The 11,956-nt window shown below is 50.0% G+C and overlaps 1 protein-coding gene across 1 annotated transcript; it reads left to right on the top strand.

The window, feature by feature from the left end:
* Positions 1-2: 2 nt before the first annotated feature.
* On the top strand, positions 3-5,791 carry ECM1 (extracellular matrix protein 1). Its single transcript, XM_082685957.1, is given in 12 exon segments — positions 3-205; positions 1,595-1,657; positions 1,738-1,839; positions 1,996-2,076; positions 2,172-2,252; positions 2,548-2,604; positions 2,918-3,240; positions 3,525-3,899; positions 4,410-4,630; positions 4,800-4,887; positions 5,316-5,490; positions 5,493-5,791. Coding segments are annotated over 12 exon segments (1,689 nt in total). The 5' UTR covers positions 3-135; the 3' UTR covers positions 5,546-5,791.
* Positions 5,792-11,956: the final 6,165 nt, after the last annotated feature.

Here is an 11,956-nt window from a genome sequence, read left to right as displayed (position 1 = left end):
GAAGGAACCAGCCCCGAGGTTCACAACAGCCATAGCAACTGGAGAAGCAGGCTCCCAGTAGCCCAGCCCTTCAAACCCAGATCTACCTAGGACAACCCACCCGCTTGGGTGCCAACAACAAGTCTTTGCCCCAGGATGGGGACCATGTCCAGAGCAGCCTTGGTCTTGGCCTGTCTGGCTGTTACTTCTGTAGCCTCTGAGGGAGGTGAGTTGGGGTTGGAGCCAGTACTTGGGAAGAGGCCCTGACCAGTGGGGGCCTGGGGCCGGGGGCCAGCCATCCTCTATATGGCTCATCGCCAGTAGGGTGATTGCATACTTGGCCTTGCATTTCTCAGCAGATCTAAGGCGGGGCTGGGCACTGGAGCTTTTAAACTGGGAAGGGGAGCAGGTGCACAGGAGAGGGGTTCCTAGAGATTGCTGCCAGGAGACAGGAAATTGGGAGTCAAATGGACAACTCTTCAGAGGATGGGTGGATTCCCAGAATGAGGGGTTCCTGCCTCAAGAAAATATATATATGGGGCGTATCAAGCAGGGGAGAGAGAAAGAATGGGGCCTCCAGGCTGATCAAAACTGAATTGCTGGGCGCCTGGGTGGCTCAGTGGGTTAAGCTGCTGCCTTCGCTCGGGTCATGATCTCAGGGTCCTGGGATCGAGTCCCGCATCAGGTTCTCTGCTCAGCAGGGAGCCTGCTTCCCTCTCTCTCTCTCTGCCTGCTTGTGATCTCTGCCTGTCAAATAAATAAAATCTTTGGAAAAAATAAACAGCTGAATTGCTGACCCAGAGAGCCTTGACCAACTCCTTTCCTGGTTAGGAGGAGTTGAGAGGGTGTCCATCCACAGGGGACCAGGCCCAGTAACTCTATCTAGCACACACATATCTGCTGGATGCTGGACAAAATGCTACCAAGGGAAACAACTATTGAGATCTGGTCTCCCTAAGGCCTGTGTCATTGTCCCGCCTAGGTGCTCGTCTTCTGTGATTGCAGATCAGCTCCTATGGCTGTGGGGCGATTTGCCTCAGGAATCCTAAATCATCCCAGTCTCTGGGTCCTAATTTGAGACCTAAGCTGAGGAGGATCTGGGACCAGCTAGAGGTGGCCTTTTCAGAAGGCCCGCAGATATTTAAACGGCCTAGAGTTGGTGAGCATTTGAAGCCCCAACCAGTTCAAAGTCCAGACTTGCTCCTCTGGAAAACTAGAGAGGCATCCTGGCTGAGAGACTGAAAGGAAGAGCCCAGAAGCCCTGAGGGAGAGACACTGACAGGAGATTAAGGTCTCCACCATCTCACTCCCACCCTGCTCCCAGTCCTATCCGTCACATTCCCTTCAGGCCTGGACTCAAGACCCAAGGCTTTGAGCCTGGTGGAGGTGAGGCTGACAGAATAGCATGGCTTTCTCAGAACCCAACTGGCACACTTAGGTGGGTTTGGACCGGGGGGTGGGTATTCATTAGGGAACGGGACAAGAGCAATACAGAGGGGCATCTGGCATCTTGCTCATCTTGCCTATACCCTTTACATCTACTGCCCCCACATCCTATGCTTGGGAACAAGAATGGGCTCCTCAAGCCACCTCTGACTCACCTTTCATCTGCCAGGCTCCGAGTCTCCAGGGCAGAGGGAGCTGAGCCCAGAGACCCTCACCTACCACATTCAAGAAGGTAAGAGTTTGGGGGAGCAGCAAGAGATGGGGGGCTAGGAGAAACTGTCAGCTCTGACCATCTCCCCTCTTAACCTCTAGTTGGCTATGCAGCACCCCCGTCCCCACCCCGGACCCGAGCCCTCCCCATGGACCATCCTGACATCCATCAGCGTGGCTCTGACTTTGAGGGACAGGGTGAAGGTAAGTCCACCATGCACCCTTCTGTTGCCCCTCCAGGTTTCTAGTCTGGCTTTACTGACCATTCCTCACATGGGGTGGAGTGGGAAGGCCCTGGCCATTTCTTGCCCTGGCTGGGAGCACGGGTGGTCTGCTCACATACCCCCCTCCCTTCTGTAGTGCAGCCCCCTCGCTCTCTGGAAGCCATCCCTATCCAAGAGGAGGAGTTGCCTCCTCCCCAACTCCCTGTGGAAAACAAAGGTGAGCGCTTGCCCTTTCCTCACCACCAGCCCACTACAATCTTGCTGACGTCAGTCTGATCTTTTCTTCTTTGTGCCCTCACTCCTGTCTTGTAGTGGACCCCCATTTCCCTCAGGAAGCCATCCCTCTCCAAGAAGAGCTGCCCCCTCCCCAGGACCCTGTTGAACAGAAGGAAAGTAAGTGACTCCCTCTCCTCATCACCCTCCTGCCTGATGAGCGTGGGCTTTGGGGCTCTGCTACTCGCTAGCTGTGTAACTTCGGGTGAGTTGTCCCTCTAAGCCTTAGTTTCCTCATCTATAAAAATGGGGAAATAAGACCTGTTTTATAAAGTTATGAGATTAAATGGCATAAAAGTAGCATTTATTTTCACTTGCTTCTGTACTGACTTCCTCTTTATGAGTGGCATTTGGCCAGGTCCCCCTTTTCTAGCCCATCCCATGGCTTCTGCTTACACATCTCCTTCTATCCCAGTAGAACCATCTTTCCTACATCAGGAGGAAATGACCTTCCCATCTAAGCAGAGAGAGGGTGAGTGACAGCTCTGGTCTGTCCATTCCTCTGCTTTCGTGCTCAGGACCCTGGGGAGGGAGGGAGGGAGCCTGAGCCATGGGAAGCAGCACAGGGAACAGGCCTGGTTTGTGGGGCTATAAAGGGAAATCCTTTCATGCACCGGTTCTCTTTCCTTTCCATCAGTCATTCTGAAGGCAAAAGCCACAAGTTCATTTCTATCCCCTATCCTCCCAATCTTTTCTCCTTAACCCCAAGTTCTTTCAGTCCTCTCAGCTCAGCCAGACTTTCTGTATCCCACTCATTCCCCTTTACACTCTGTTCTCCATTCTAGAAAAGCCAGCTCCTTTCATGGATCGTAGCTCCCCCGAGCCTGAGTCTTGGAATCCAGCCCTGCACTGCCAGCAGGGCCGATCCCGAGGGGGCTGGGGCCACCGGCTGGATGGCTTCCCCCCTGGGCGGCCTTCTCCAGACAATTTGGACCAGATCTGCCTTCCTAATCGTCAGCATGTTGTGTATGGCCCTTGGAACCTGCCACAGTCTGGCTTCTCCCACCTTACTCGCCAGGGTGAGACCCTCAATTTGCTGGAGACTGGATATTCCCGCTGCTGCCGCTGTCACAGCCACACAAACCGCTTGGACTGTGCAAAACTCGTGGTAAGTGTTGGGCTCTTGTTGGGTTATAGGGGTGTCCTATAACCTCCAGACAGTATGTGTATGTTTGAAGGACTTCTAGGCCTGGGAATGTAGGAATGTAGGAATGTAGGAAACTCAGGAACTTTTTCTTGGCCCTACCTTGTGCCTCCGCAGTGTGCTGGGAGGGCAGAAGACAGCCTCTGCTTCTTTCTTATCTACCTGCCCAGGGTCCTTTTCTGGAGCCTGGGAGGAAGACAGGAATGTGGACAATGGGCTGCTGGGCTGATCCATCCCTCTTGCTCTAGTGGGAGGACGCAATGACCCGATTCTGTGAGGCCGAGTTCTCGGTCAAGACCCGACCCCACTGGTGCTGCAAACAGCAGGGGGAGGCTCGATTCTCCTGCTTCCAGGAGGAAGCTCCCCGGCCACACTACCAGCTCCGGGCCTGCCCCAGCCACCAGCCTGGTATCTCCTCGGGCCCCGAGCTGCCTTTCCCCCCCGGGGTACCCACACTGGACAATGTCAAGAACATCTGCCACCTAAGACGCTTCCGTTCTGTGCCACGCAACCTCCCAGCTACTGACCCCATCCAAAGACAGCTGCAGGCATTGACCCGGCTAGAGGGGGAGTTCCAGCGCTGTTGCCGGCAGGGGAACAACCACACCTGTACATGGAAGGCCGTAAGTGGGCGTCCCGGTCCCAAGAACCTGTCTGCCCGCCTGCCCATCTCCGACCTCTGGTCCTGCTGATCCGTTCATCCATGCACCTCCCCAGTGTGAGCACGTCTACCCGTTCATCTGCTTGCAAGTGTCCGTCCATCCATTGTTTTCGTCATTTGCGTCTGTTCACCTTGAGCCTTCATCCTGCACTTCTGGCCTGGTCTACCCATGATCCCACACATGCGCCCATGTGCCATCCATCCTTGCAGCTTTGGCCTTATCTGACCCCTTCATCTACTCCAGCCTATGTCCTGTGGCCAGCTCCAAGCCTCATTTGTGCTTCCATCCTTCCACCTTCCCAGCATCATACATCCACACTTGTCAGTCCTTGTCCTCTGGTTCCTTACCCTTCCCTTTTGGCACCTGTGGCCGGTCCCTCATCTCATAGCATAGGGCAGTAAGGGAAGCAGAGGGTCAGAAGAGAAGGGGCCAAGTGTCCAGGCTTCTGACTTCCCTCTCTCTGACCCACAGTGGGAGGATGCCCTTGATGGATACTGTGATCAGGAACAGTCTGTCAAGACCCACCACCACTCGTGTTGCCACTACCCTCCTAGCCCTGTCCGTGATGAGTGCTTTGCCCGTCGGGCTCCCTACCCCAACTATGACCGGGACATCTTGACTCTAGACCTCAGCCGAGTTACCCCCAACCTCATGGGCCATCTCTGTGGAAATGGAAGAGTTCTCAGCAAGCAGTGAGTCTTGCCAAGTTCTTCCTCAACTCCCTTCCCTTCCCCAAAACCTCCCTCCTGGGGTACCCTGTGGGGCACTATTGTTAAGAACAAAACCGTGGTCTCCGAGCACCATTTTGAAGCCTAGGGATGCCTAAAGACCCTGATCCTCTCCCCTTTCCCACCAACATAGTAAACAAATTCCTGGGCTGATCCGGAACATGACTGCCCACTGCTGTAACCTGCCGTTTCCAGAGCAGGCCTGCTGTGCTGAGGAGGAGGTAAGTGGGGTAGCAGGAGATCATAGTCTCCCAAGGAAGGCAGGGAGGAGGGGAGAGAGGGCTAGAACTGCTGGCTATCCCTTCTCTTTAGTACCTCAGACCTGCCCACAGAAATAAAGAGGATGAGTGGGGAAGATCTTTTTTCTTGATTCCCAAAGTCTTCATTCCTGACCTAATCTGCTCCCCACTTCTGAGTTCTTATTATGTCTTTTCTGGGCCTCAGGCTTCAGGCATTTCCATATGGGCACATGTCTGTTACAAAAAATCTAACTGTGGAAGCCAGGGTTGAACTTTCTCTGGGCCCCAGGAGGGGACCTAGGGAGACAGCAGTAGAAGCTGAGGGAAGGGGAAATTTGAACAACCAAGTATTGATGCTTGACCTTAAACACTCCTCTCCCCATCATCTCTGCTTTACTTTTCTCCTTCAGAAGTTGGCCTTCATTGAGGATCTGTGTGGTCCCCGACATAATTTCTGGCGAGACTCTGCCCTCTGCTGTAACCTGAATCCTGGAGATGAACAGACCAACTGCTTCAACACTTACTATCTGAGGAATGTGGCTCTAGTGGCTGGAGACAGTGGGGATGACAAGGGCCAGGGCAAGCAGGGCCAAGTCGGGGAAGAAGTATCAGCCCCACCCCAGAGCCCAAGGAAGAGTGAGTCACCCCAGAGCCTTGGAGGATCAGATTGGGGGAACCCCACCCTCCTTGAGCACTCATTACAGTAAACACCTCTTGGATTTGGCATCCTCATTGTCTTTAGAATCTCACATACAAACACACCCTCCTAAGCCTGCTTGGATTTTCTTCAGGGACTGGCCTCTGAGGCCCACTGCCCTGCCCCTTCTGACTGAGCAGAACTATTCCACAGGCTATGATGGTACCATAACTAAATGTCTTAACTTCATTATTTGTCATCTTGAAGTTATTCATATATTTGAAAAGTAGTATCACCTTGTTAGCGAGCTATCATTTAAAGTTAAAAAATTATATATATATATATATATATACCATATATATGGTATATATATAGTTTCATGTCTTTGGTGAGCCCCCAAAATACCACAGCCCAGCCTAATATCTTAATTTTAATTTAGTTTAATTTTACTTTTTTGGGGGGAGGGGTGGGAGAGAAAGGATCTTAAGCAGGCTCTGCTCTGAGGACAGAGCCTGATGTGGGGCTGTTAGCTCAAAACCCTAAGATTATGACCTTAGCTGAAAAAAAGAGCCCCACACTTAACTGAGCCACCCAGGCACTCCCTACCCTGACATTTTAAAATTTTCACTTTTGATCCTTGGAGTCCACACCTTGATTCATCACTATCCATTTACTGAACACTTACAGTGTGCTATATGCTAGACCAGGGGATACACATCCAGAAAGCATGCACCCCTTCTGTCAAGCTGCTCATATCCCAGGAACATAGCAGGTGTGATAAGTGGTGTTGCATTGCATGGGGCTGCCAGATTGCCAGTATTCTCCAGGTACCAGAAAAGGCGGTCGGAAATGGGAGTAGGATTGAGGGCAATATGAGTACAATGGGAAAGTCTCTGTGGGGTTGAGGTAAGAGGTCCTCCAGGAGAAACAGAAGGCGCAACGGGTAGGTAGAACCCAAGCAGGATGGTTCTGGCAGAGAAACACAAAGGCTGAGAGGGGCCTAAGGCTGTGGTGGTCTCCTTCGGAGATGTAGATAGAATGGTAAGCAGGAGGTCCCTACGAACGCCTCATCCGCAAGGGCTTAATAAAGTGGATTCTGGTGCCTCTGCCCACGAAGACACTGGCAGCCTCAAGCAGAGGTGGTGTTCAGATTTGCGTTTTCCAACCTGCCTGTCTGTAGACAGACAAGCAGGAATCTGGAAGTCCAGTTTGGAGAGTATCGCGCCCATGCCTGAGGGGAGGGGGTTGGACCACAGGGAGCCAAGACCCTTCAGCCCTTAGAGGCTGCCCAAGAAACCGGAGCCGTAAGAATAGAAATGAAGACTCGTGAGGACAAGTCCTCTGTGATTCTGTCGCCAGGACAAGTCTCCAAAAAGGGGGACTCCCTGGCCCCAGCTACGGCGGAGGAGGATGAGGCACGGACTGCCGTCCTGACCCATCTAGAAACAAGCTGAAATCCCGCAGCTCCCAAAAGACACCTGGTACTTCCCTCTCCCAGGTCTATTATTTACTTATGCATCCTCCGCGGGATGGCTGTTTCTAACTACGCTGCGTCTTAGCCGCTCCTTTGACTGTCTATCAGCACCGGGTTCAAAAAGCGCAGGAGAGCCGCGTGGGTGCAGCCCCTGTGCCGGCCACTGCGGCCTCTCGCTGAGGGTCACATGCTTGGAGAACGTTATTGCGCCTGCGCGGGCGTCGGGCGGCGGTCTCGCGATCCTCCGGCGCCGCTGAGACCCGGGGACGAGGCAGGGAGAGGCCATGCCCACTCTTCCCCTCACCGCTCACGTGTTCCTGCCACGGAGCCCGGGGCTGGACTTGAGAAGGCGGAGCCGTGACTCAAGGAAGGGCGGGCGGATACGCTGCAGGGACATCTCTACAGGGCTCTGTCCCTTCAGGAGCTTCCCGGAGATGCTTTACGGCTGCATTTGCAACGCGCAGCGCCTCCAAGTGCTGGTGGGGCAGTCGGAAAGGTAGGACCGCCCTCCCAGCCGCTAGAAGATTAAGGTCTGTGGAGTGGACCAGGAGGGGCCCGGGACAGCGATAGTGAGCCGCGATAATGAAAGCCGCTCAGGTGCTAAATACGTGGTAAGCATCGTGAGGTGAGAGTTAAAAGAAGTCATTCTCTCTAGGAATCAGGGTAGTTGGCCGTGTATTGAAGAGTGCTGTTACGTACCAGAAATAGAGTGTTAACATTTACTGCAGTTAGTTGTACAGATAAAAATATTAAGATATAATTTATTAAGCTCGGGCGCAGGGGATAAAGGAGTCAGAGCCCCCTAAGTACTTGGAGGGACCCGGGAAGCTTGAGTAGGATTTTGCAAGAAAGAAAAGGGAGAGTGTACAAAATACTAGATATATTTTCAAATTTAAATTCGATTAGCCGACTTATAATACATCATTAATTTCATTAACAATCTTTTACAGGTGCTTATACCCAGGTTGCGCGACTTCCATAGCTCCCCTAAAATAAACAGTGTTTTGTGTTAGGCAGAGTATTCTTAGGTAATGAGTCTAAGTATTCTGGCCATAAAGATGACTAAAGCACCGACCCCAAAGATTTTTATATCTGTGGAGACTTGTATGTCTAATGATAGATATATTCTTGGGATTCTGTGGGAGCCACCTAGCCTAGCTTTCAGGGAAGTCTTTGTGGAGGAGGCAGTAAGTTTGAAAAAGTGTGGTTGGTGTATTTGAAGTGCTAATAAGTAGTAAAAATGGTGTGGGTGGGTAACTAGGCGTGAGGTGGTAAATTTAGGTTTAGTAATGCTTTCTGGCAGATCTTGAAGGACTATGGAAGTCGCGCAACCTGGGTATAAGCACCTGTAAAAGATTGTTAATGAAATTAATGATGTATTATAAGTCAGCTAATCGAATTTAAATTTGAAAAAAAGATTGTAAATGAAAAGTGATTTGACAGACTTTTAAATTGTATTTTAAATAGGCTCCACACCCAGCTTAGAGCCCAGTGCGAGGTTTGAACTCACAACTCTGAGATCAAGATTTGAGCTGAGATGGAGAGTTGGCTGGTTAATTAAATGAGCCACGCAGGTGCCCCAGTGAACAGACTTTAAAAATAAAAAGTAAATTAGTTGGATAGACAGGTAGACATGACTAGATACGCCAGAGAAGGAATAGAGATGGGGACCAGTTCAGAGGTTGAAATTGTAGTTCTTCGATAGCAATAAAATTTTGAGATCCAGAACTTTAATGGTACAGGGAATGAAGACAGAGAGGATATCTTTTTTTTTTTAAGATTTTATTTATTTACTTGAGAGAGAGACAGTGAGAGAGAGCATGAACGAGGAGAAGGTCAGAGAGAGAAGCAGACTCCCCCTGGAGCTGGGAGTCTGATGCGGGACTCGATCCCGGGACTCCAGGATCATGACCTGAGCCGAAGGCAGTTGTCCAACCAACTGAGCCACCCAGGTGTCCCCAGAGAGGATATCTTTTAAAGATATTTAAGAGGGGCACCAAGGTAGCTCAGTTGGTTAAGTGACTGCCTTTGGCTTAGGTTATGATCCCAGGGTCCTGGGATGGAATCCCGCATCCAGCTTCTTGCTCAGCAGGGAGCTTGCTTCTCCCTTTCCTTCTGCCTGCTACTCCACCTGCTTGTTCTCTCTCTCTCTCTTTCTCTCTGTCAAATAAATAAATAAAATCTTAAAAAAGAAAAACAAAGATATTTAAGAGATGGGACTGACAGACCCTGCTTGATGCCGGAGATATCTTAAAATGACTCCCACACTTGAGGATTGGGTACCTGTAAGGTAGAATGTACAGAAGGAGGAACAGGTTGTACAGGAGGATGATAACGAGTTCAGTTTTGGAGTCTAAAGTAATCAGTGTCTTAGTGAAAACACCTTCAGGGGGCTCCTGGGTGGCCCAGTGAGTTGAGCCTCTGCCTTCAGCTCGGGTCCTGGGATCAAGCCCTGCATTGGGCTCTCTGCTCAGCAGAGACTGACTTCTCCCCCACCCCTGCCTGCCTCTCTGCCTGCTTGTGATCTTTGTCTGTCAAATAAAAAAATAAAATCTTAAAAAAAAATTTTTTTTAAAGCACCTTCAGAAGGAAGATGTTAAAACCACATTCTACGGGTGCCTGGGAGGTTCAGTCGGTTAAGCGTCTGCCTTCAGTTCAGGTCATGGTATCAGGGTCCTAGGATCAAGCCTCAGATTGGGCTCTCTGCTCAGCAGAGAGAGCCTGCTTCTCCCTTTGCCCCTCCCCCTGCTGGTGCTTTCTCCCTCTCTGTCAAATAAATAAAGATTTTATTTATTTATTTGATAGAGAGAGGTCACACGTAGGCAGAGAGGCAGGCAGAGAGAGAGGAGGAAGCAGGCTCCCTGCTGAGCAGAGAGCCCGATGCGGGGCTCGATCCCAGGACCCTGAGATCATGACCTGAGCTGAAGGCAGCGGCTTAACCCACTGAGCCACCCAGGCGCCCCTAAAATCTTAAAAACAAAACAAAACACATTCTAGGGGTACCTAGGTGGCTCAGGCAGTTGGGCATCTGACTGACTCGGGCCATGATTTTAGGTCCTGGGATCAAGCCCCAGTGTTAGGCTTCCTGCTCAGCAGGGAGTTGGCTTGTCCCTCTGCCCTCGTCCCTCTCCCCTTCTCCCCAACTTGAGCTTGCTCTCTCTCTCTCAAATAAATAAACAAATAAAATCTTTAAAAAAAAAAAAAAAAAGAGTCACATTCTAGGGGCACCTGGCTGGCTCAGTTGGAAGAGCATGTGACTCTTGATCTCAGGGTTGTGAGTTCAAGCCCTACGATAGGTGTAGAGATTATTTAAAAATAAACTTTTTTTTAAAGCCCAATTCTAGGTAATTGAGTATGAATGGGACGTGAAGAAGAGGAGGCCGCATGTGCAGCCTGCTCTTTAAATGTACTTCTGTCCTGTAGACCACTAGCTTACTAGATATGACACTTGGAAATATCTTAGGTACAACAGATTTCAGCTTAGAACTCCTCTGGGTATGTGGGAAGATTTGAGAAAGAAGATAGAACAGTAAGTGAGTTGTAGAACCTAGGCAGTAGGTATATGCATATTCACTATACAATCTGACAACTTCTCTGCATTTTTGAAATTTTTCATAAAATATTGAAAAAAATAAGTGATCATCTCTACCCTCCAGCTGTTCCTGTCCCAGTGGGCCCCAGTTATTTAGGCAAGAGATCTGGGAATATCATTCTTCAGTTTCCTCCTTCCTTCTATTCCAGTCAGTCACCAAATCTCCTAAATACCTCTTAAATCCATCAACAGTGGAGTTGTCCCTTACACCAAGGTTAGGTTCTGAAGACAGTACTTAAGGCAGAAGTTACATAGTCAACATAACCTTTGAAAATCCATTAAACCACTCAGAAAATACAGTGGCCGTAGTCTTGTGTTCATAACTCTGTACCCAAAATGTATATACAAGTTTATATGGTAGGGTACAGTATGTCATAGGATATACAGTATACCATTAAGATAAATTTTTTTAAGATTTTGTTTATTTATTTGACAGAGATCACAAGTAGGCAGAGAGGCAGGCAGAGAGAGAGGGTGAAACAGGCTCCCTGCCGAGCAGAGAGCCTGATGCGGGACTCGATCCCAGGACCTTGGGATCATGACCTGAGCTGAAGGCAGAGGCTTTAACCCACTGAGCCACCCAGGTGCCCTGATATTTTTAACTTCATAAAAAAAATGGGGAGATAGTGCTACATATAGTTGAACAAAGTTGAGAAATGAACACAAGGCCCAAGGACATTGTATTCCTCACCTCTCCAGTGTCTTCACCCTCGTCCAAGCTTCCACCAACTGTCATGCTTATTTTTTCTTAAAGTTTTATTTATTTATTGGACAGAGAGAGATCACAAGTAGGCAGAGAGGCAGGCAGAGGGGGAAGCAGGGTCCTACTGAGCAGAGAGCCCTGATGTGGGGCTCAGTCTCAGGACCCTGAGATCATGACCTGAGCCAAAGGCAGAGGCTTAACCCACTAAGCCACCCAGTTGCCCCAACCCTCACAATTATTGAAGTGGCTTCCTAAATGGTCTCCTGGTGCTGTCCAGTCCATTCTCCACAGTCCAGGCAGAATGACCTGCTAACTGGTGTGATCAGGTCGCTTCACTGCTTTAAAATATCTCTGTGATAGGGCTTCTGAGTGGCTTAAGTTGGTTAAGTGTTCACTCTCAGTATCAGCTCAGGTCCTGATCTCAGAGTCCTGGGATCAAGATCTGCATAGGGCTACACACTGGGCATGGAGCCTGTTTCAGATTCTCTTCCTCTCCCTCTACCCCTTCCCCGTTTCTCTCATTCTCTAAATACGTATATATATACCTCAGTGATATCCCACTGTTCCCTTACAACAGTGTCTGACACACCACCATTTGGCTGCCCAACCTTCCACCATCTGGCCTCTGCAGTCCTTAGACTTAAT

The sequence above is a fragment of the Mustela nivalis genome, assembly GCF_964662115.1.
Source record: "Mustela nivalis genome assembly, chromosome: 10".
In the NCBI taxonomy this organism is placed as follows: Eukaryota; Metazoa; Chordata; class Mammalia; order Carnivora; family Mustelidae; genus Mustela; species Mustela nivalis.
This window is presented reverse-complemented; position numbering and strand designations above follow the sequence as displayed.